The sequence below is a fragment of the Fistularia commersonii genome, chromosome 24, assembly GCF_037954325.1.
Source record: "Fistularia commersonii isolate RoL2024-O1a breed Wild chromosome 24, RoL_Fcom_v1.0, whole genome shotgun sequence".
Classification (NCBI taxonomy): Eukaryota; Metazoa; Chordata; class Actinopteri; order Syngnathiformes; family Fistulariidae; genus Fistularia; species Fistularia commersonii.
Window position 1 is genome coordinate 2,022,429 of NC_141307.1, and position 22,814 is coordinate 2,045,242.

The 22,814-nt window shown below is 51.0% G+C and overlaps 1 protein-coding gene across 5 annotated transcripts in view; it reads left to right on the forward strand.

Moving 5' to 3' along the window:
• col11a2 (collagen, type XI, alpha 2) overlaps positions 1-22,814 on the forward strand; it is a 38,524-nt gene that overhangs the window by 8,744 nt on the left and 6,966 nt on the right. Inside the window, exons 2-53 of one of the 5 annotated variants that reach the window (XM_086171676.1) lie at positions 2,170-2,331; positions 2,753-2,963; positions 3,127-3,289; positions 3,408-3,530; positions 6,685-7,884; positions 9,093-9,212; positions 11,169-11,384; positions 12,287-12,340; positions 12,683-12,724; positions 12,957-13,019; positions 13,103-13,177; positions 13,639-13,725; positions 13,923-13,979; positions 14,079-14,132; positions 14,249-14,302; positions 14,405-14,458; positions 14,689-14,742; positions 14,859-14,912; positions 14,996-15,040; positions 15,141-15,194; positions 15,639-15,683; positions 15,922-15,975; positions 16,061-16,105; positions 16,295-16,348; positions 16,432-16,476; positions 16,594-16,647; positions 17,110-17,154; positions 17,234-17,287; positions 17,386-17,493; positions 17,734-17,787; positions 17,890-17,943; positions 18,020-18,064; positions 18,282-18,335; positions 18,524-18,568; positions 18,651-18,704; positions 18,845-18,898; positions 19,481-19,534; positions 19,605-19,802; positions 19,942-19,995; positions 20,156-20,263; positions 20,350-20,457; positions 20,537-20,590; positions 20,679-20,732; positions 20,811-20,918; positions 20,997-21,050; positions 21,757-21,810; positions 21,902-21,955; positions 22,043-22,096; positions 22,179-22,286; positions 22,370-22,423; positions 22,531-22,584; positions 22,680-22,733. In XM_086171676.1, the coding sequence (XP_086027802.1) occupies positions 2,170-2,331; positions 2,753-2,963; positions 3,127-3,289; positions 3,408-3,530; positions 6,685-7,884; positions 9,093-9,212; positions 11,169-11,384; positions 12,287-12,340; positions 12,683-12,724; positions 12,957-13,019; positions 13,103-13,177; positions 13,639-13,725; positions 13,923-13,979; positions 14,079-14,132; positions 14,249-14,302; positions 14,405-14,458; positions 14,689-14,742; positions 14,859-14,912; positions 14,996-15,040; positions 15,141-15,194; positions 15,639-15,683; positions 15,922-15,975; positions 16,061-16,105; positions 16,295-16,348; positions 16,432-16,476; positions 16,594-16,647; positions 17,110-17,154; positions 17,234-17,287; positions 17,386-17,493; positions 17,734-17,787; positions 17,890-17,943; positions 18,020-18,064; positions 18,282-18,335; positions 18,524-18,568; positions 18,651-18,704; positions 18,845-18,898; positions 19,481-19,534; positions 19,605-19,802; positions 19,942-19,995; positions 20,156-20,263; positions 20,350-20,457; positions 20,537-20,590; positions 20,679-20,732; positions 20,811-20,918; positions 20,997-21,050; positions 21,757-21,810; positions 21,902-21,955; positions 22,043-22,096; positions 22,179-22,286; positions 22,370-22,423; positions 22,531-22,584; positions 22,680-22,733 (5,030 nt within the window). The remainder of the gene's footprint in view (positions 1-2,169; positions 2,332-2,752; positions 2,964-3,126; positions 3,290-3,407; positions 3,531-6,684; positions 7,885-9,092; positions 9,213-11,168; positions 11,385-12,286; positions 12,341-12,682; positions 12,725-12,956; positions 13,020-13,102; positions 13,178-13,638; positions 13,726-13,922; positions 13,980-14,078; positions 14,133-14,248; positions 14,303-14,404; positions 14,459-14,688; positions 14,743-14,858; positions 14,913-14,995; positions 15,041-15,140; positions 15,195-15,638; positions 15,684-15,921; positions 15,976-16,060; positions 16,106-16,294; positions 16,349-16,431; positions 16,477-16,593; positions 16,648-17,109; positions 17,155-17,233; positions 17,288-17,385; positions 17,494-17,733; positions 17,788-17,889; positions 17,944-18,019; positions 18,065-18,281; positions 18,336-18,523; positions 18,569-18,650; positions 18,705-18,844; positions 18,899-19,480; positions 19,535-19,604; positions 19,803-19,941; positions 19,996-20,155; positions 20,264-20,349; positions 20,458-20,536; positions 20,591-20,678; positions 20,733-20,810; positions 20,919-20,996; positions 21,051-21,756; positions 21,811-21,901; positions 21,956-22,042; positions 22,097-22,178; positions 22,287-22,369; positions 22,424-22,530; positions 22,585-22,679; positions 22,734-22,814) is intronic. The other 4 variants (XM_086171678.1, XM_086171677.1, XM_086171679.1 and 1 more) reach the window with 4 other exon arrangements.

A 22,814-nucleotide genomic window follows, 5' to 3' on the forward strand; every position in this document is an offset into this window, starting at 1 on the left:
AGAGGCCGACCTGGGTAACTTCACCGACCCCACGGGCCGTCCGCGCTCCCCGTGCACGTGGTCGACCTGCAACTGTCAGGAGCCCTACCTGGCGCCGCCGTCACGTGCACTGCCGGCCCACGTGCACATCAAGCGCGGCGGCCATCTGTGAGCGCTTACAGGGGGAGGAGAAAGAAAGCAAAGAGGGTCCGCCGGCGCTGCCTGGCCAGTTTCATATTTGCAACTCGTGCGGTGTATCGGTCGGTCGGTGTAACACACACACACACACACACACACACACGCGCGCCACCCTTGTGTGTTATTTCTGTGGGTGTGTGTTTGTCGGGCCTGAGGTCCTGCGGGCAGGAAAGGGCCCCGGCTGCAGATGTGAGCCGGGCGGCCGAGGGGGAAACAGAGCGCCACATTGTACTGGTTGTACTGGGGGAGCGGGAGCTGCAATCTGATCCAGCATCCTGCCATCACAGGACCGCACTGTCTTCTGTCACCGCACGGGCCCCCGAAAACCTCACACACACACACACACACACACATACACACTGCATCTCCATCCTCCCTGTCATTGGCCCCAGCTGAGATTTGGAAGGAAGTTAGTGTTTTTGTGTTTAGCTGGTATCGTCCAATCTAAGCCATGCAGGCCCTCCTCTTCCTCCTCACATGTTTTTATTACATCTCTTTCTCTCTCTCTCTCTCTCTCTTTCCATCCTCGCATTCGTCCCTCCTCGCTTCCCAGCCGCTGCAGGCTGAGGTTAACGCACCATTTGTGGCGTGTGAGTAAATACCGCCATCCGTGGGCCGATCCAGCGCCACTGGGTGTCACCTAAACACCAGCGGCAGCGCCAGAGCCTTCGTCACCCAGAGGCTTTTAAAAGCCCGTGACCAGCTGGCCGTGGTTTTAATCTCTCCCTTTTTTTTTTAAAATAAAACCCACTCGAGATTGCTACGAGTGAAAAAAAAAAAGAACATGGAAAAGAACATAAATAACCCCAGATGAGCAAACATTTGCCTGAATATGAGCGTACATGAAATGGAGAAAACTCCCCCTCGAAAGGAACGGCGAGAAACGAACCTGAAAATAATGCAAGACAGGAAATAGCGAACTAAAGTGGGAGGAAGAGCGTAAGAAGATAAAGATGCTAAATGCTAATCTGGCTAGCCTTCAGGAGTGGACCATGACGTGGTCATTAATGTTTATAAAGAGCGACACGGAGGGAAATAAAGAAAAGCGTCTGTGAGCTTTGACTCGTGACAGAAGCTCCATCCAGATGCAATTTTCGAAGGCGGGGCCGCGCAATTAGGTTGATTCGCTCTCTGGTTTTACGAAACGCACGTAAACGCGCCGCGTCTAAACATTTAGATCTGAGTCATGCTGACGCCCGGAGAGAAAACCCGTCCTCGCAACAAAGTGCTGAGTCATGATTCACCTCGCATCCACACAATCGACGACTTCTGTTTTTATTTATTTTTGTGAATGATTTTTTTGATGAGCCCGGAGGTTGGAGGGACACGGCGGCTGACCTCGCCGTGTGAAATTGAAGGCAGGATGTGAGACGGGTTCTACCGTGCGTGAGAGTGTGTGTGTGTGTGTGCGTGCATACCAGCATTTGGGAGTGTTTGTGCATGTCAGGTGAGACTGTGAAATGCTTGTGCGTCGGCCGACAAACGCTCATTTGACTCGCCACTATCACGCCAACAGCCGGCGGTTTCATTTGCCCGATAGATGTGAGCAGAATGGAGGCCAGTGTCCGATCGGACTGAGCGCTCCTGTACGTGCGCGGCTTCCTGTGCGCGCACGGTTTCCTATACGCGGCCTGGAATGCGGCCGGCTCGCCGCCGACACAGAGCTCCCCTTCTTATATCACACGTGAATGTTGCCTCTGTGGGCCTCGACGCCGCACCCTTCGGAAAGGCGGCGAGTCACTTTCGCGGCTTTTATTTTGAAAATGGACAAAATCGGGTTTGAAATCGAAACCGGAGCGACGTTCTTTAGATTCCGCGGTTTATTTTCTGTTTGAAAATCCCACATTTCTCTGTCCGTCCCCTTCAATTCTGGATTTTCATGCAAAACTGAGTGAAGCTGTTTTTTTGTTTCGTCACCAAAAATCGTCGGAGAATCTAGTTTTCCGTGAGGATTTCCGTGAATCCCTCTAAAGCTCGCCGTCTCGCCCTCAGACCCGGTGGACGTGCTGAAGGCCCTGCAGGTCCCGTCTCTCCCCGAAGGCGTGAAGAAGGTTCCCGGTTTCTGCACGTCCCGCCGCTCCAGCAGCCCGGACCACGCCTACCGCATCACTAAGAAGGCCCAGATCTCCGCGCCCACCAAGCAGCTCTTCTCAGGTAGGAAGATCGTGACGATAATCCAAATATGAAACCGAAAACGACGAACCTGTTTTGAGGAATTGGCTGAGGGAGGAGAGCTCAGTTTGCAGGCCGGGGTCGACGGCTCGTGACCGCCGTGAATTCCAGGGTGCGGGGAAGATGCAATTATCCTCACAGGTTGCTATTTGTGCCGGTTTGAAACCGAGCTCTGCGGCGTGAAGTCGGGCGCCGCGGGGTTTAATTACAGATGTGTGTGGCGGCGGGAGAGAAACCAAAACAAATTCACCGGGGGATCGACTCCGACACCCAGAGACAGAGGCCGGCGTTTATGTGGTTTTAGAGGCGCAGACGGGAGGCGGAGCGCGTCGTCGGACTCGATGAAGATCCCGCCGACTCCCCGATCCTCAGATGAGAAAGTTCCTCCTGTCTTGTCCCGCAGGTCGTTTCCCTGAGAACTTCTCCATCATGGCTCTGGTGAAAGCCCACTCCGGTCTGCAGGCCTTCCTCCTGTCCATCTACAGCGAGCAGGGCGTGCAGCAGCTGGGCGTGGAGCTCGGACGCTCGCCCGTCTTTCTGTACGAAGACCAGAACGGCAAGCCGGCCCCCGAGGACTACCCTCTGTTCAGGGGCGTGAACCTGGCCGATGGCAAGTCAGTAACCAGCGACCACCAGCCCGCGACTAGTTGAGATGATTTGTTGTGTGTGTGTGTGTGTGTGTGTGTGTTGTGTAAAAGCCGCTCTGACATCATTCGGTCAGCCCCGCTGCTTCGTTACCCATTAATTCGCCCGGCGGCTCCGTCTCCGCGGCTCCAGGTGGCACCGCGTCGCCATCTCCGTCTCCAAGAAGAACGTGACGCTGCTGCTGGACTGCAAGAAGAAGATGACCCGCGCGCTGCCCCGCGGCAACAACGCCGAGATCGACACCAACGGCATCACCGTCTTCGGCGCCCGTCTGCTGGACGAGGAGGTCTTCCAGGTGAGGCCACGAGGGTTCCCGCCATTCCCCCGCGGTTTGCGTTTCGTTCCGAGGCTCCCGAAACTCGTCTGTGGACAAACAATACCGGACGTCCGCTGACTTCCTGTTTCCTCCGCAGGGTGACATTCAGCAGCTGCTGATCGCCTCCAACCCGCAGGCTGCGTATGACTTCTGTGAACACTACAGCCCCGACTGTGACTCCCCGCTGCCCAAAACCCAAGCTCAGGACCCCAACACATACGTGAGTACCAGCAGCCCCCGTCACCAATCCCACACTTGGCGGTTTCTGATCTTTCGCCGGCGCTCCTGCCGGGGGTTCCGGTTGCACAAATGCGAGCGTCGCTGAGCAGAAGCCGGCGACGTGAACGGCGCAGTGGAAAAATTCGGTTCAGGGCGGCGCGACATTTATCTGAAAGAGGGGGATTTAAGATTATAAAGCTCTCTAATGCAGTTTTCCTTCATAAAAAATAAGTAGGGTTTTTTTTCTTTCTCCCACCCTGTACTTTAAAAAGCACAAATCCGTGAAGGCGGCTCATGTCTGGTTTGGTCAAATAAATTCGAAATAAAAGTCCCGATGCGGGTCATCTGATGATGTCATCAAAGTGCTCCCCCCCCCCCCCCCCCCATGCATCCCTCTCAGCAGCTGTTTGTATCCATTCCCTTTCCTCCCGCCTTCTCCGAGGTGAACGCTCAAAGCGCCATCGCCCTGCCGTCGCTCATTATCTCCACCTCCGGCGATTTAAACATTTTTTTTTCACCGCCGAGCGCAGGAAGGCAGGGGGAAAGAGGATGATACAACGTCCTTCTCTGCTTCCACATGGACTGAAAGAAAGACAGTGTAAACGCTAACAGGGTAAATTGAGGCTCACCCGTGTTCGGCATGAAGGTGGCGTAAGGCGGAGCGTCTTTTGCTCACTGAGACTGTCTGTGCGCATCGCAGGAATTACAGGCTTCGCTTGCACGACCTCCTGACCCCCCCGTCCTCCTGACCCCCCGCCCCTAAAATATGGCGGCTGCAGCGGCAGGTGTTTTTTCATCCGCATCCATCCAAAGTACGCTAGCCTGCGCTTGGCGAAGCCGCGCGCCGGACCTCGAGTTTCCGAATGAATATAAATCACAGAGGTTTTATTCATCGGCTTTTTTCCGATTTGTCGCCGTTTCCTCATTGGCCGGGCGGCTCCGTGCTCGGACGCACGGATTCCGCCTGCAGAATGAGGAATAACCTGCTGTTTTATTTTCACCCCTTCTTTCTGCTTCACCCCATTGTTTATCCCACTTTTCGTACCCCGCTTTCGTCCTCGCCGGCCCCCCGCAACCCTTCCCTCCCGCTTCCGTGCACCTTCCTCCCTTTCCCTCCATCCTCCCACATCTGTCGCTCCTCCCCGTCTCTCTCAGTACTTTGATGAGGAGCAGGATGACCATGAATACCCCTATTATTATGAGGACACAACAGGCGTACCCCCCTTCTCCTCCTCTTCGCCGCCCCCTTCTCCCCAACCCGGCGCCCAAAATCAGCAGGTAAAGAGGGAGCAACAAGCGAGGGAGCGGGTTTGAGGAAAAAAAAAAAGGAAGGAGAATGAGAGAGAGAGGTGTGAAGGCAAAAGCTGACAAATTCAAAGTGTCGTAAAAAGGCCGACGTTTACTTTTTGCCGTATTGTTCTAAATGCATTGATGATATTTTGCACGTTTGCCTCTCATCCCTCGGTCCTCATAGCTCCGGATATCACAACCGGAGTCAACCGCCTCCGTCACACTGAATTAACATCGGTCCTTTGCTTTTTTTTTTTTGTTTTGGTGTGTGTGTGTGTGTCTTCATGTCATTTACGTGATGTCGGGGACGTGTGTGTGTCTCACGGCGGGGGCACTGGGGTGGCGTGGGTGTTGCTGTGTTGGTGTTCACACGAGCATCGGGTCCTCGGGTCACGCCGAGCGGATAATAACAGTCGTAATAGTAATATTAAGTTGAGGACAGAGTTGGTTTGGAGAAATCGAAATGGGCCGGTCAAAGATTTCTTGTTTTTAAACTAAAAAAAAAAAGGCAAAGTTTGGTCATTTAAACAAGCAACGTGCCAATGATGATGTTCAAACTACCTGGAGATGATCGTGTCTGGTAAAACCGCCAAACGTAAACAATCTCCCGGTGATTCGTCCAGATTCCGCCGCCTTCGTCGTATCAATATTTCTTTGACGCGATGAGGAGAAACACGGGTCTGACCTCTGAGGAACAGTTTCTAGTACCGACCGTGGTTCGGCGGCGGGAGGGGTTCGTCACGCCGGCCGCGTGGCGTTTTCGGACAAACCCCGACCGCGCGCGTTCGCGGTCCAACCGCTCGGGCATGCATCTGTATTGTCTTGTGATCTGCATGACTTCTTAGCTGTCTTGGAGGATGTCGACGCATGAACCGGCCGTACGTCATCGGTTTGCGACGCGGGGTTGATCGGCGCCATTGTTTTTTTTTTTTTTTTTTTTTCTTCTTTTGTGCCTTGCATCGATGGTTCTACGCCATCACGCGTTTGCCCGAGTGTGTGTGTGTGTGTGTGTGCTCTGTCTGTATTTGTATTGCATTGTGAAGAAATTACACTCACTCTGACGGCGTGCCTTTCCCATCGTTCGCCATTATTTGGGTGAGGTTTTATCTTTTCTTGTTTTTTTTTAGATGGTCTTTGATTTGCACGTACATCCGTCGTAACGGCAGCATGCCCGTCGACGGGTTTAACCCGTAGTTTTGTTCGACTAACCGGACTTTGCATGCCGGTCTTTGCACCCGCCCTCTCGCTTTGGCATGGCTGACGATCAGCGGCTCTCCCTCTAGCGGACGCTCTTGGTGCGATCGTAAACTGTGTGTTTGTGTCGATGAGTCGAGGATCCGTTCGTGTGACTGTGCAGTTTGTGTGTGTCCAGCAACAGCTTGACCTTACCGGCCACACCTTCAGTGCCTCTGCCGAACCACAGGCTCCGGTTCTCATTAGCACAATGACGCTGCTTTGTTATAAAACATTGAGAATGGCATTACTGGAGAGATCAGCAAAAACACGACTGGGGTCGAAAAGCCTTTAAATTGGGCCGTTTCAGCACCATTTTGCTTTTGTCGAGCGTTTGTTCAACGTTGTTGTTCTTTTTTTTTCTCCAATTCCCGACTTGGTCTGCTGTATCCAGTAATGCCTGTGCAGTCTCAGTAAATCATCCAAGCCTTAGCCATCTTTATGTCATTGTTTCTCAAAACATCCATTCTTGTCTTTCTCTCTCCTTCTGTCCATCCCTTGTTTGTGCTTTTCACCCCCCTCCCGAACCCCCCATGTATCTTTGTCTTTCTGTACTCTCTCCGTGTGTCTTTGTCAAAAATGCACTTTTTACACATTAAACATCTCGACCGAACAATTAACACGGATTTTAGAAGAATGGAAACGGAAAGGCAGCCCCCGCTAGCTCCGTCCCCGTCAAACCCAAACCCACTCCAGCTAAGGTAGCCAAGACTAAGACCCTGGTGGTCAAGCCTCCTTTGCCCACCAAAGCTCCTAAGTCTTCCTCTGCCAAGCCATCCAAACCCAAGTCCACCGCGATAGACGTTTTCTTGTCTAAGATCAAACCGACAGCGGCCGCTAAATCTAAGCCCGCAGCCGCGCCGGCTAAGAACGGCAACGGTAAACCCGCCGCCGCCGCCACCGCCGCCGAGAAGAAAGCAAACGGTGCGGCTAAAGCCAACGGCAACGGGAAAACCGCCGTGGTGAAAACTGTCGTCAGCAGCAAGGTGACGGTCGAGGTCAAGCCCACGGCTCAGGTGAAAGCGAGCGGAAACGGCGGTGGCAAGGTCACGGCCGAGAAGAAAGCCAACGGCAATGGGAAGACCTCGGCGGACAAGAAGGCCAACGGAAACGGAAAAGTCACCGCCGCGTCCAAGACGAACGGAAACGGCAAAGCTACGGCGGAGAAGAAAGCCAACGGAAACGGAAAAGTGACCGTCGAGGTGAAAGAAGTCAAAGTCAAAGTAAACGGAAAAGCGGAGAACAAGGTCAACGGCGAGGCGAAGGCCAACGCCAACGTCAAAGTAGAAAAAATCACTGTGGTAGAGAAGAAGGCCAATAGCGGTGCCGCGCATCAGGTCAAAGTTGAAACCACTACGAAAACCCAGACCGAGAAGGTCGTCAAAGTAGAGAAGACGGAGAAGACCGCGGTCGGTGCCGCTAAATCGGCCGGCAAAGCGGAGGCTACTAAAGTACCCAAACCCGCTAAAGCGGCAAAACCCGAACCCACAAAAGCCGCAAAAGCTGTGGTTACCAAAGCTTCGGCGGGCAAAACCGAAGTGAAAGCCGAAGTCAAAGAGGTCACCAAAGTCAAAACTGTCGTCACCAAGGTGCCCCTGGTGAAATCGACGGAGACCAAAGTGGTGAAGACGGTGGTGGAGAAGGTTCCCTTCCCCAAGAAAGTAGTTCCCACCTCTGCGGCCGTCCAGCCGACGCCGCCCAGACCCACCAAGTCCAAGGTGCTGTTGGACATTAATGTCAAATCCCAGCACAAACCTTTCCCACCCTTTGGCAAGACTGCGCTGAGCGGAACCGCGGTCCCGGCGAAGAAAGTTACCAACGGTTATCAACAGGTACAACCCCGAAGGCCCAAGGGTCCAGAGTCGTATGTCCCATCCGTCCCATCGGGTCTTCGGGTCGCTTCGCCATTCGGGGTTTGCGGCTTTTGACGGGACGCCGACGGCGTCGCGGCGTCTCCTCCGTCGGCCGAGCAACGGGAGGCAAATCCTCGATGGCGGGCGACCCGGATCTCAGAATGGAAGGTGGTTCATGGCCGACCGGGCGCCCTCTCGTCTGTTTATGTATCATATGATCGTCACGATCATGCCACCTTCTCCATACGATATGATACAACGTGCACACTGAAGCATGTTCTTTACCTCACTTCAACTTCCACCTTAAAGCCGCTGAACCTGGATCTCAGAACCTCGAACGCACTCCGGTAGTCTCTCTTTTTAGGGAAAACTATCGTCAAATGAATGAGCATGGACTTCTATGGCGCAGAAACTTAACCCGAGAAAACACAAATACTATCACACCCGACACACACTCGACACGACCAACCTTCCCTGTCACTCTGTCATCAAGTTCTTTTTTTTGAAGTACCTGTGTTTTCTCCCTGATATCTGTCTCTGATCATATTTTGTATTAAATATGAAGAAAGCAGCCTCACAGAAACCCGGGAGGAACGAAACGCGTCCCGGCGTTTTCAAACGCGTCGAATTCAAGGTCGGACTCTGGCGCCGACCCGCGAGGGGCAGAGATTCGCTGAGATCTTCTGCAAAATGTGACTCCCGGTTGCGTTCTGTGAGGCTGCTGGACGGCGTGGTCTCTCTGTTTTCTGGTCTCGAGCGACGCTAGACATCCCGAAGCATCGAGGTTCGATGTTTTCGTCTGGAGGGATGGATAAAGTCTCTCGGCCCGGCGAGAGCGGACTCAACCCGCTGAAAAGCAAACGTTGTTCAACATTACAGTAAAAAAAAATACAAAGAAAGAAATTTCAGCAGAACGGTCTCAACCGCTTCCTAAATCTTGCAGGATTGCAACATTTATAGTCGTTGAGATTCCGAAACTACCTGAAACTTCTTTCCCTTTAAAAATCGATGTGTGTTGCCGGTGATAATTTCCCATCTCCGGCAACCACAATTTTATGACATGTGTTCCGTTCTTTTCTTTTAACTCGTCGCCTCTCACAAGCAGACTTTGAACTAACCGGCGCTCTCCCGATCAAATCTGCTTGCTTCCTCCCTGCTCCCCGTTTTCTGTCAACTTGACCGATCAGGATGTAGACACTGAATATTCCGAGGCTGGCCACACCGCTACCGACACCGATTATTTCTATGAGGAGACGGTTGCAGAGCCGGAGGGTGAGGTGATCGGACACGAAGAGATCCCCGCACAGGTAAAATCAAACACACCGATTAGCGACATCCGGGCGCCGTAGGAAAGCAACGCGTGAAAATTAGCTTGAAACCCATCGGTCCCTCCCTTAACCCGGGGGTTCGGACCCTCGTCTCGACCTTCACCACAGCTTCGGAGGGTGTTTGACCGCTCGCACGTTTCCGTGAGAAGCACAACAAACAGCTAAAACCCAACGTGCCCTTTAAACTTGACGTTCTACTTATGGCGATTACGTTGCGTGTTGATAAAAATGCTGTGTTAGCATTAGCCTAAGTAAGTGCTAGCCCGGGATACGTGGGCTTGCAATGTGAAGCTGTCGGGCTAGCTGATTTTAAGCTAGATTTTATACAGTTTTATATTTGTATTGTCCAGGACTACAGATGGAAATTAGCTATGAGCTATAATCTGCTACAAACATCTCTGCCTCTGTGCTTAATGTATATGTACACTGTCCTAATAAACTTCTAAACAAACAAACTTAGCTCACTAAAAACTAAACTTTCTGGATACTCCCTTTACAGGGAAATAGTCGTAGTATATTTTCACAAGATTAAATATCAAATACAGTTACGTTTTCCTACAGATTTTCATGTTGCTCTTCACGTGGGTTCATGCTAGCTATTTCCCAAAGACATGCTAGAAGGCCCCTAAAGTTTAATAACAAAATGGAAAAACATTCAAAGATAGCGGCTCTCCTGATGGATTTATCCGAATTGAGCATTTGTGACAAAATCAAACGTAGAAGAAGAAGAATCCCTGCGTGGTGGTGAGCCCAGTCCTGCGTAGTTTAACCATGTAGCTCTTGTAGTCGTCCCTCTCCGCACTTTTCTAACAACACGTCGCTGTTTCGTCGGCGCCGACGTCAAGAGACGACACAACATCCAAGAAAAGAAAACCCTCTCCCGAAGACCGATGCTCCGCGTTCATCCGCTTCATCCTCAATCAACATTTTTCTTGCGGCGTCTCCTTTTTCCTCAGCAGCTCGATGAGCTTTTTGTTTGTTTTCGTCTCGAGATCCGGCGCCCGTCCGGTCTCGGGATAACAACCAAAATGGTGTGAAAAGGAGGTCTGCGGAGAAATGTTTGATTTGGCCTTTTAACCGGAGCAACAGAAGAGGATGAAAATATGGCATCGGTGTTTGGGAGTCCCGAGGGAAGCACGGGATGCTAACAATCCCGTGGCTTCTTTAGCGGCGACGCTTTTTAACTCAACGGGAACAAAATTCTGGCTTGTTCCTCATTTATCCTCATTTTGGCAAAAAGCGTATTTTGTCATCTCAGTCATTTTATCCTGAAAATGGCCCCCCTTTTTTTTTTTTGTTTGTTTGAACGTTTCAGCGCTGATGACATGAACACGTATGCTACTTTGGCCCATTGGGAACATGTTACGGTTTGTTTTTAGGATCAAATGCATCAAATTGCATTTTTTTCATTTTTTTATCGCAATTGTTGTTTTCCATGCGAGGCTCCCGTCTAACATAGTCCTTCTGGACTTGCATTTGTAAAACATGGTAAGTAAACCTTTAGAATATATATATTTGTATATACAGATATATACATATATATAAATGTGTGTGTGTTTAGCTATAGTGTAGCATCAGTCGTGTGTGTTTAAAAGCCTCGCGGTCTTTTACCACCCGCAGGACCCGACACACACGCGCCGATGCAGGTACGCTTTGCTGGAAACGCCAGCGATTTGGAGACGTACGGTAGCGGGATAATCCTTATGAGATCCCGCGATAAAACCAAAGGGGCCGATAGAGGCCCCGCAGTCTGTCAGATGCCTTTTGTTTTTCTGTCACTTTATTTGCGAGAGGTAAGACTCACTTCTTTCTACGTATGCCCTCCTCTTTCGCTCCTCACTCTGTCATCCCCAACCTCTGGCTGTCACCGATTCATCTCGCCTTTCCTTGGCTTTCCCTCCGACTGTCTGTGCGGCTCTGATAAACCCAAACCAGCCCCAGGTGGAGACCACGCTGGGTGGAGAGGAGGTAGATGCCTCCAAGGCGGGCGGTGGTGGCGAGGAGGCCTTCACTGAGGAGTATGTGACTGGAGACATGACCCTGAAGGAATACGACTATTCCTATCGGGACTACAATGAGCCTTTAGTGGTGACTGGAGAGCGCGATGCAGACCTAGGCCCCGCCCTGTCCGCTGTGACAGACGAGGGAGGCGTAAGTCATTTTGCTTCTGAGGCAAAAAAGAAAAAATAACAGCAAAATCACCTCATTTCAACCAGATTTGAATCTGCGTCTTCGTCAAACTGTATTCCATGTCTTCTCCAGTGCTGTGTGAGATCACCGGCCGCCAAAGAACGCAGCCGTGTCCCTGTTCCCGCCGGCTAATTCGCTTTTTTTTTTGACGCTTTTTAAAAATTAAACGGCAATCGGCGTCATCCAGGTGAAGAGATTAAAGCGGTGTTCAGATTTCCGAAGCTACTTGCTGGGAAACATAGAAGGCTAACATGAATTTAGCAAAGATCGCTCTGAACCGTTATGTGCAAAAATGACTATGAATAGTCCACACTTGGGTTTTTCTTTATCTAGACCGAGTAAACGCCACCAGATTTGAGCAGACGCGAGAGGGTTGTTCTAATCCGGGCTCGCAGGTTCCGGTCCTGAACCGCCCGGCGAGCCGGCGACCTCACCGGTCACAGAGAGACATGATCCCGAATGCATTTCCAAGACCTGCCGCCGGCGTCTGGTTGAAATGAGAACAAACATAAACCGGCATAAAGAGGCCTTTCAAACAGCGGCGAGGGAGCGCCGGCCGCGTTTGTTTTGAAACGCCATTATACCCGATCTATGGCTTCTTTTAGCGCTGCCAGGCCCAGATGATTCTCTGTATTAATGCAGAAAAAAGAAAATAAAACAAAGGTACCGGCGGCGAAGCCACTGAATCATCTGCATTCGGATAAAAGTGAATGAATCTCATTTCCTCATTCCTTGGCACATTTGCGTACGACACACGGCAGACGTATGTGGCTGTCCGATGGAAGTGTGTGTGTGTGTGTGTGTTTGTGACAACCTTTATACTGACTGCACGGTGTTGTTGGCTACATGTGTGTTTTCCCCAGGCTGCCATCAGAGGCCAGAAAGGGGAGAAGGGAGAACCTGCCGTCCTGGAGCCGGTGAGTTGCTCGGGTTCTTGAAGATATCTCAGCTACCACCTCGTTTTCAACTTGGACCGTCCAGAGTTCAGTCCGTTTTCACGCCAGCTATATCAGATATTTAAGCATCGTGCGGGTTGAGGGACCTCCACGCTGTTTTTGGAATCGACGCGAGAACCTGTGGCTCGTCATGCAAATTCAAAATGCTTTTTTTTTTTTTTTTTTTAAATCTTCTCCAATGAGCGAAAGACAAACATTACCTTTTCTCCGAAAAGCTCAACTTGCTTAAATTAATGTAAAGTCCAGAATTGAAATGCCGCCACATATTTAGGTAAGCCGAGTCTAATCCCTGGCCTTTTGCAGGGCATGCTGATCGAAGGACCTCCTGGACCTGAAGGACCTGCTGTGAGTACACCGAGGTTCTCCCTCCTTAAGCCTTCTTTAATCACCTTAAATATCGTGCCGCGCTTTACCGCGTCTCATCCGCGAGCCTCCGTCCCGAGGTCGTTGCCTCGGTGACGCGAAGTCATGTTTTTGCACTTCGCCGTCGGGTTTTGCGACGCATCGCCGCCGTCAAACGCTGTTTCGAGTTGAGGCGACAGCGAGTGTAATCAGAGTATTTCCACGCCTCCTCCAGGGTCCCGCTGGGCCTCCCGGCAGCTCTGGTCCTCCCGGGTCTGTCGGCGACCCTGGCGAGAGGGTGAGTTCGTCTTTTCGCCTTCAATCGACGTTTTTTTTTTAACTTTGACGTGCCTTTAACCTCGAGCTTCTCCGCCCCCGCAGGGAACTCCCGGTAAACCCGGTCTCCCCGGAGCCGACGGAGTCCCCGGACCTCCTGGAACCTCCGTCATGCTTCCCGTGAGTCCAAGTCACCAGAAAAATCACATTCCGGTGTTCGGTTTAACAGGAAGTGTGAAATGATATACAAATAAATCTCCAAGCAAATGAACTCTGGATTAATCACCTACTTTTTCTGTCTGACGGACAGAGATAAATAGAAATGCTATGCAAAGCAGGTAATTATAGAAATGTACCCGGCAACGACGTCGGTTTGCTCACTGGTCCGATTGGCACGTGAAGTTGCCAACCGCCGTAAAGTGGCGAGAAACGGCGCCCTCGCCGCCATCTTGGACGCGGCAATTTATCCAACCTTTTCCCAGAAGGAGGTTCGGAATTCCCCGCCTGAATTACAAACGAACGCGGCGTTAATTACCGGTTGCCCAAAAACCCGAGTCCTCAAGATGTCACGTCCGGTCAGAAGGTCTGCAGGCAGATTTTGTCACACAAAGTCATCACACTTTCTGTCCGTCTTTTCACAGTTCCGCTTCGGTCAGAGCGGCGGAGACAAGGGTCCTGCCGTGTCTGCACAGGAAGCCCAGGCGGCCGCCATCTTGTCCCAGGCCAGGGTGCGCCACCTTCTCAATTTTGCTTAAAAAATTTGTGCCAATACGAGACATTCATGTATTTTAACTCGATGTGCAGGTCTTTACCGTCCCTATAATCTCACATTACGGAAATGTCTCATCGTGCATCTTCATTTCTGCCTGAGATATTCGGCTGATGGGACGTCTTCTTATTAATCTCCTGGAATTCCTGTCTCCAGATGGCGCTGAAAGGACCTCCAGGCCCGATGGGCTTCACCGGACGCCCCGGACCCCAAGTACGTCCTCACGTGACGCTTCTCGCTTCTATTAGATCTGATGGTTTTGTGGCAAGACCTTTGTTTTTTGTCTAATAATGACAACCGTGTCTGTTTTAGGGAAGCCCAGGAAGTTCCGGTCTGAAGGGCGAATCCGGGGACCCCGGCCCTCAGGTGAAAACCCCGGCCTTCAAGAGTTTCCACATCATTTGGTCAAAGTTTTTACGAGTCGATGCTATAAATCACGTGAGCCGAGTTCAGGGTCTCATCGTGGATTTCCCATTTTTCAGGGCCCCAGGGGACCCCAGGGACTGTTGGGACCTCCAGGCAAAGCGGGAAGAAGGGTGAGTTTTAAAAAGGCTTCGTGCAAACTTGTCGGAGCAGTTTTGTGTTGTTTTTTTATTCGCAATATCGCCGCAATTTGACAATCCGCCGCTGTCCCGCAGGGCCGCGCCGGAGCCGACGGTGCCAGAGGAATGCCCGGAGAGACCGGCGTAAAGGTGACGGGACTCTATCAAGATTCAAATTTCCAAATTTCTGAAAAATGTGACCCTGATTCTGGCGGAAGATAATAATCCAGCTGTGTTTTAAACCCGAGACAAACAAAGACATGAAAATAATGCAAGAATCCACCTTCTTCTGGACTCATGCACCTCTGCTTTGGCAGAAACACAACACTGGTGAAATGGCAGCTAAAATATGTGTGTGTGTGTGTGTGTGTGTCTCACAGGGTGACCGTGGTTTTGATGGTCTCCCTGGTCTGCCTGGTGAGAAGGGACAGAGGGTGAGTGGACGTTATTTGCAAAGCAATATCACCGATAAATCCACTTGGAGATAAACCAAGGTTTTAACGCGAGTTAGCGTTCACTCTTTTTTCGCGCTAATGCTACGTGTCCACAGGGAGACACCGGATCGATGGGACCCCAAGGATCTCAAGGAGAGGACGGAGAGAGGGTATGAAAGTGGAGACCCGGTTTGGAGTTTTACTTGCGGGTTTTGGTCTTTGAGACGTCCTTTCTTACTGTGTGTGTCTCCAGGGAGACGACGGAGAGGTCGGACCCAGGGGTCTCCCGGGTGAACCGGTGAGTGTTTCCAAGCCAATACGGCTAATATTCTGAATTTTTTAGCAACTTTAGACGCATGTGTCTCTACCTGCGCGTCTCTGTGTGTGTTTGCTTCCAGGGACCTCGCGGTTTGCTCGGACCGAAGGGTCCTCCCGGAATCTCCGGACCTCCTGTGAGTAACAGCAGTTTTTTAAAAAAAAAAAAAAAAAGTACATAAACACAAAAATGCATTGTTCTGCTTTTATTTTGGACGTCCCGTCCGTTCAGCGTCCAAATTACCACGTCCATCAACCCCCGATTTTAGCCGGGGTCGGCCAAATCTTAACATTTTATGTTCTCCGAACACCTCGGAACAATGGCGAGACACAAAATCGAGACCAGAATCTTGGCAGTCGGTCCAGAGCATCCGTTTTGACAATCACAAAACATCTGCGTGGTTTGGCCGGAGCGGCGGCGGCGGCGCTCGACTGCTCACACAGGCATCCACACACACAATGGCATCGTCTGCAAAGAGTGTAATTTTCCTTTCCAAAAAGGCGGTTTGTGTCGACTCCGGTTTGAAATGTGCCGCTGGGTTTCGTTGTCGATTTATATATGTAACCTCTCGTCTTCGCAGGGCGTTCGAGGAAATGACGGCCCTCACGGCCCCAAAGGAAACCAGGTCAGTACCGCTTCATCGCATTTGTTGGAAGTAAACCAACCAGAAAAGATTTCCGGACGGAGAACAGTTTCCTGCCCGCTTAAATCAGCGCCGTTCCCGCCAGAAAATCACGTCCGGGTCTCATTCACAGCATCATCCCCTCCATCTCCACTGAATCCAACCAGCATCTTTGCAAATTGTGCAAAAACAAGGTCGCGTGCTTTTATTATCCTCTAACTGTCTTTTGTCTGCAACTCAGGGGCCGCAAGGAGAACCCGGACCTCCCGGTCAGCAGGGAACCCCAGGAACTCAGGTGGGCACACTTTTTCTTATTTATTCTTATTTAAGCTAAACAGGTACTTTCAGGGATCTCACGTGCTCGTCTGCTTTTGCCACAGGGGATGCCAGGACCTCAGGGCGCCATCGGACCCCCGGGAGAGAAGGTATGACGCTTTGAACGAGCGCTCGGCCGGACAAAAAACAATCAGGACATTTCATGAATGGAGAGAACGTTTCATGTTACCGAATATTTAAAAGTTCGGTTCGGAATTAGACGGGACCGATTTTGCGCGAAAAGCACCGAATCCCTCCACCTGAACATGTAAGCAGATCCTTCCACCTACTTCCTCCAGGGTCCCACAGGAAAACCAGGCCTGCCAGGAATGCCCGGCGCCGACGGCCCTCCTGTAAGTTTTTTCTTTTATTTTTAATTTTCAACATTGAGGAATCTACCAGCGGTGAAGCTTTAACCTCCTCTCCCTTCTCTCAGGGTCACCCAGGAAAAGAGGGGCCTCCCGGCACCAAGGGGAACCAGGTGGGTGTCGGCGCGGTCGAATTAAATAATAATCGTTTGATTATTGGTGCAAAAGTCGCCGCCATCGTACCGTATTTTCATCCCGTGGTTTGACCTCGCTGCTTTGACCTTCTCCAGGGCCCCTCCGGCCCCCAGGGAGCCATCGGCTATCCCGGCCCTCGCGGCATCAAGGTCAGCTCGCTCACACTTTACATCGTCAACACATCGAGTTAAACGAAGGCGCTAAGCCGCACCGTGATGTCCGAAATGTACGAGTAAAAAAAAAAAAAAAACAGAGAGGCTCTGACAATCGTCAATTATTTATTGATTAAAAAAAAAAAAAATTATAATATAATAGTAATAATAATAATAATAATTTAAATTATTCCTGAATTACTTCTCTGCCATTTTCCTTGCTTTTGTCAGTGTGCGTCTTTATCCAGCAATGTTGTTTTTTTTAATTCAATTCCATTTGTCTATTTTAAATAAGTTTATTTTTCTAATAATTTTTTTTTTTTTTTTAATTTTGTTTTCATCCTCGAGCAAACCCACTATTATTCTACAATATTTTCCCTGCATTTAAAAGTCATATTTGATATTTGACACACAAGATAATGGAGTGTATTATTTTTTTTTCTTTATTTTTTTTGACAGGGAGCTCAAGGAATCCGCGGGCTGAAGGGCCACAAAGGAGAGAAGGTGAGAACTTCAGGTCCTCCAGGAGGTTTCAGGTGATGCGTTCGGGTTCGGGCTCAAATCTGTTTTCTCCCATCAACAGGGCGAAGATGGTTTCCCTGGCGTGAAGGGAGACTTTGGGGTCAAGGGAGAGAGGGTACGACGGATATGACCGTGAAGGAAAATCAAAGACGATCAATACGTCGATCGGCGCGCCAGAAATCAGCTGACGCCGTCGGTGTGGTCTGTTTTCAGGGTGAGATCGGAGTGCCGGGTCCCAGAGGAGAGGACGGTCCGGAGGGGCCAAAGGGTCGCGTGGGACCCCCCGGTGAGCTCGGACCTCTCGGATTGGTGGGCGAGAAGGTACGACCCGCTGAGCCGCCGCGTAGAATGTTGAAAAATAACTGTCACATTTTTTTTTAAATTTCCGATTCGGGGCCACCCTCGCGTTAAAGTAGGGCGCTCGTAACATCTTTTTAGGCAATAAATCAACGCACCAACCGGTAGAACGGTCACCAATGAGGCCTGAGCAGTGAAACATCTGTGAGTCCAGAAACCCTGCATGAGCTTCTCACGGCTGATGGTGTCAATCTATGATTTCAGGGAAAACTCGGCGTCCCCGGACTTCCTGGATATCCTGGCAGACAAGGACCCAAGGTGAACTCAGCAGTCGACGACGCCTCGAATGAACTCTCCTCACTTTTGTCTTTCGGCTCAGGCGGCAGAGAATCGGGTGACGATGTTCTCTATCGTTTTCAGGGATCTCTTGGGTTCCCGGGATTCCCAGGCTCGAACGGCGAGAAGGGAACGAGGGTGAGGAGTCAGGATTTATCTCCTCTCACCTTCGCAGCAGGCATGATGTCCAAAACAACTTTTTCTTTTACTTCAGGGCCTGGGAGGAAAAGCTGGACCGAGAGGACAAAGAGGACCGACGGTACGGTTCATCTTCGGGCATCCATTTCAACATTGACAGCATTTGAATATTGATCCATATTCAACTTTCTTTTGGCTCCAGAGAAGCCAAATTTTACAACAATCTATGATTAAAAGGGCCTAAATCTGTTAAACGTTTAAGACCGGTGTCGGTCAAACAACGTCTGACGGGATCATCGCGTCGAGGACGGGTCTCATCGTGAATTTGTGTCCTCCAGGGTCCCAGGGGCCAGAGAGGACCACGAGGGGCCACCGGAAAACCAGGAGCTAAGGTCGGTCAGCGGATTTATCACTTTCCTCGTGAAGTATTCCATTCCTGCTTCCCTCTTCCTGCAATCTAGCGCTTGAATAAAAGCCCTCGGAGTGGATTCACGCGTTCACTGGCTCTGCCTTGGATTTTCTCCGACATGCTTGTCAATGTGACTTTCCTCATTGCCGTGTTTTTTCCGTTGCTCTCCAGGGAACCTCGGGAAGCGACGGCCCCCCCGGACCTCCCGGAGAGAGGGTGAGTTCTCGCTCTTCGCCGCGGCGACGCCGGCTTCGACCGACCGGTGGTTCGTATCTGACCGTCTTGTGTCGTTCACCAGGGCCTGCCCGGACCTCAGGGGGCCAACGGGTTCCCAGGACCAAAGGGCCCCCCTGTAAGGACAATGTTCCACCACCGGCTTCTCAGATAAGATCAGGGTGGAATGGCTTCGCCGCTGATAAGATGCACAGCCGCGCTCGTGTTTGGCTTCTCCTTCCTGGGACGTTTGGATGATGTTTCACGGTTTCTTCACAGGGACCCCCAGGAAAGGACGGGCTGCCCGGACACCCCGGACAGAGAGGAGAAGTCGTGAGTATTCTTCTCCCTTTCTTCAAATAACAAGCGTCTGCACCTTGAAAATATTTGTCGACCACCTTCAGAGGGTGAATCATGTTGTTGCATCTGCTTTTTTATTTTTAACCCAGTCGTGGAAGCGACGATGAAAGCTGTGCTGCATGACAGCAGGAGCGTAAAATAGTATGCAGTGGTAGCAGTAATAACAATTCATTCAACATGTATACGTATTTATGCACACATATATACAAATACAGATTTAAAAGAACAATTAAGAAAAATACACATATGTATGTATATGAAAATATAAATAGTAGTAGTAGTTGTAGTAGTGTCTTCTGTTCTTTAGCCCCTTTTTGAAGATTGATAACAAAAAAAGTATCTGCAAAGGTAAAATGATAAATAAATGGTAAAATGGTAAACAATTGCTAACAGATAAATTAGCAAAGAGGTGTTGAATCAAAAAAGCAAATATTTCTATGTAATCCATGTCTGGATGAAGATAGTCCAACCAGTTCCACAAATCCCCAATTATCAATGTTTATGGATCCGTTAAAGGGCATTTAAATAGGAGCTCGTGCCTGTTTTCCTCCCCAGGGTTTCCAAGGAAAGATGGGGCCCCCCGGACCCCCAGGAGTCGTCGGCCCTCAGGTTGGGATCTTCTCACCCAGATTGTCGTTACGTTTCCCGACGCGTTCTCACTTGGTCCGATCCGTCCCAGGGCCCGTCCGGAGACACCGGCCCCATGGGCGAGCGCGGCCACCCCGGGCCCCCGGGCCCCCCCGGAGAGCAGGGCCTCCCCGGCCCCTCAGGAAAGGAGGGCACCAAGGGAGACCCTGGACCACCAGGAGGTCCTGGTAAAGACGGACCCCCAGGATTGAGAGGCTTCCCAGGAGAGAGAGGACTTCCTGGAACCCCTGTGAGCAGGACTCCCATCTCCAAGATTCTAGATCCTTCTTTAATAATATAATTCAAATCTGCAAACTGATTATTAAAAGTCAACACATGGGATGGATCTTTGGATGAGTGTGTCTGAGATGAGCTCGGTTCTCCTGCAGGGAGGCGGAGGACTGAAGGGGAGCGAAGGACCTGCCGGACCTCCTGGACCTGCTGTACGTTCACACGACGTGATATCTCACCTTCTGCTTCAGTTTGTCCACGATGGATTTCGTTTTTCTCAAAGCCCTGAAAAAACTCTATAATAATGATAAACCAAAAATGAAATTGGACTTTTTTGAAAAAAGAAAACTCACATCTTCACACTCTCTCTAGGGCTCTCCCGGTGAGAGGGGACAAGCTGGTACCGCCGGACCCGTGGGACCCCCCGGCAGACCCGGCCCACAGGGACCTCCAGGACCCGCCGGAGAGAAAGGAGTTCCCGTGAGTCTCTCCAAGTTCTTCTCAATGAGACGTGTCATCACGTATTCTCTTATCACCCTCAAGCTTGTCCTCTCTCTCCATCTCAGGGTGAGAAAGGTCCGATGGGACCTGCAGGTCGGGACGGAGTCCAGGGCCCCGTCGGTCTTCCGGGCCCTGCGGGACCACCGGGAGTACCGGGGGAGGACGGAGATAAGGTGTGTGTCGTGTAGACGATGGGACGTCGAGCTCTTGAGTCGTGATTGGTCAAAAACTCATTTCTGTTTGCGGCTGCAGGGCGAGGTCGGAGAACACGGCCAGAAGGGCGCCAAGGGAGCCAAAGGAGAGCATGTGAGTGACGCCGTCTCGCGTTCCGTCGACGGCGCCGCCGTCTCGCGCGCCCGTTGGTTTACGCATCGTCTCGCCGCCTCCTCCGCAGGGTCCTCCCGGCCCCCCCGGCCCCATGGGTCCCGTCGGACAGCCCGGTCCTGCCGTAAGTACCGGCCCGATCTCCACGCCGGCTCATTTCAAACCGACCGCGCCGTTCAACGCGTCCGCTTCTGTGCCGCAGGGAGCCGATGGAGAGCTGGGCCCCAGGGGCCAGCAGGGGCCGTTCGGAGCCAAAGGTGACGAAGGATCGCGAGGATTCCCCGGAGCTCCGGGGCCCATCGGACTGCAGGTACGAGCCGGACGATGTTCTAACGCGAAAGAGGATCCCCTTCCGGCGGCGTGAAATTAATTGTTTGTGGCCCCTCAGGGACTCCCGGGGCCCCCGGGTGAGAAGGGAGAGACCGGAGATGTTGGACCCCTGGTGAGTTTCAGCCTCTGAGGGGTTTTGTTTCGCCGCTGTCAAAGTGTTTGGAGTTTTCCATCATGAGAACTCAGCGGCCCCGGGGATTCTTTATCAGAAGGAAATATTATTAATTTATTCATTTAATCATTCATATTCATTCATTTTTTAAATATTTTTTCAATATTTTTTTAAGAATTTTTAAATAATTTTTTTAATAATTTATCCAGTTCAGTTTCACATCACATGCAGATAATTCTCATATTTTAATTCATTTTGTACTCTTTATTTATCTAGTTCTTGATGAGACCTGTCCATTTTGCGATCCGCAGGTCACATCTGACTTGTTTTGCTTTTTTATCCGGCCCGCCAAACTATTTTCTTTGAATATTTTAATGAGTATTTTCAATCAATATTGAATTTAGAAACTCCTCATTTTTTCCTTTTGTTTAATTTTGTATGGATGATTCTATACAAAATAATGTCAGTACATTTCTTGATCATTATTATTTTAAAGTTGAAATAAAAAATGCTAATATTTAAATTGCAATTTTCATTTTGTTTAATTTACATGATACCCACTTGGCCCGCGCATAAAAATGAAATAAGAAATTTGGCCCGCCAGCCAAAATAATTTTCCCACCTCTGTTATAGATTATTTCTCTGATAAATCCTTGCAAAATAAAAAAATATTGAATAAATAACTTAGAAGAATAACTGTTTCCAGGGTCCTCCAGGCCCTCCAGGACCGCGCGGCCCTGCTGGACCCAACGGCGCTGATGTGAGTGTTTGCCGCCATTTATTTACCAAACACCTTCATGCACGTGTGTGTGTGAATATCATCTGGAACGTGTTCATGTATTATTTTCTAGGGTACTCAAGGTCCTCCCGGAGGTTTAGGTAACCCTGGACCGATTGGCGAGAAGGTCAGGAGATAAAGACGCTCCATTAAATGTTGCTCCTCAGCGGCGCCGCTCAGAAAACTAAAAGATGGGTGTGTTTGTGCTCGGCAGGGAGAGCCCGGCGAGGCCGGACCGCCCGGAATCGGAGGGGAACCCGGAAAGAGGGTGAGACCCCGAGGCCCGGCTGCGCCGCGGACGCCCGGCGCCTCCGTGGCGAGAAACTCAGAATCCGCGTTCCCGTCGACAGGGTCCTCGAGGAGAGCGTGGAGAGAAGGGAGAGGCGGGTCAGCCCGGGACCGGCGGACCCCCCGGAGGACGAGGACGACCCGGAGACGACGGCCCCAAAGGAAACCCCGTACGGATTCCCCCGCCGGCGTTCAGAGCGCTAAGCTAATATTGCTATGCGTTGCCGTGTGTGACGTGTGTTTGTGTCGCTAGGGTCCGGTCGGATTCCCCGGCGATCCCGGTCCCCCCGGCGAGGTCGGACCCAGAGTGAGTAGCGTTTCCTTCATTCAGAGGAACGATGAACAGAATATTCTACATCAGGGAGTGTGTTGTGGACGGGAACAAAAAGCTAACCGTTGTGTTTTTCCTCTCAGGGACAAGATGGTGCCAAAGGCGAGCGTGGAGAGGACGGGGAAGCCGGCGAATCTGTGCGTCCGACGTTCTTCGACGCAGATTCTTGAAGCGATTCCCCCCCCGAGGCGTCTTCTCCTCTGAGATCTCGTGTTCTGTGTCTCCTCCGCAGGGCTCCCCGGGACCCCCCGGTGAGAACGGACCCCCCGGACCCCCGGGAAAGAGGGTAAGGCCCGTTCGCCGAAAACACCGACCTCGAAAAAGCGGCGTCCAGTCATGAGTTCAGATGCTAAAAGCACATGGGTTT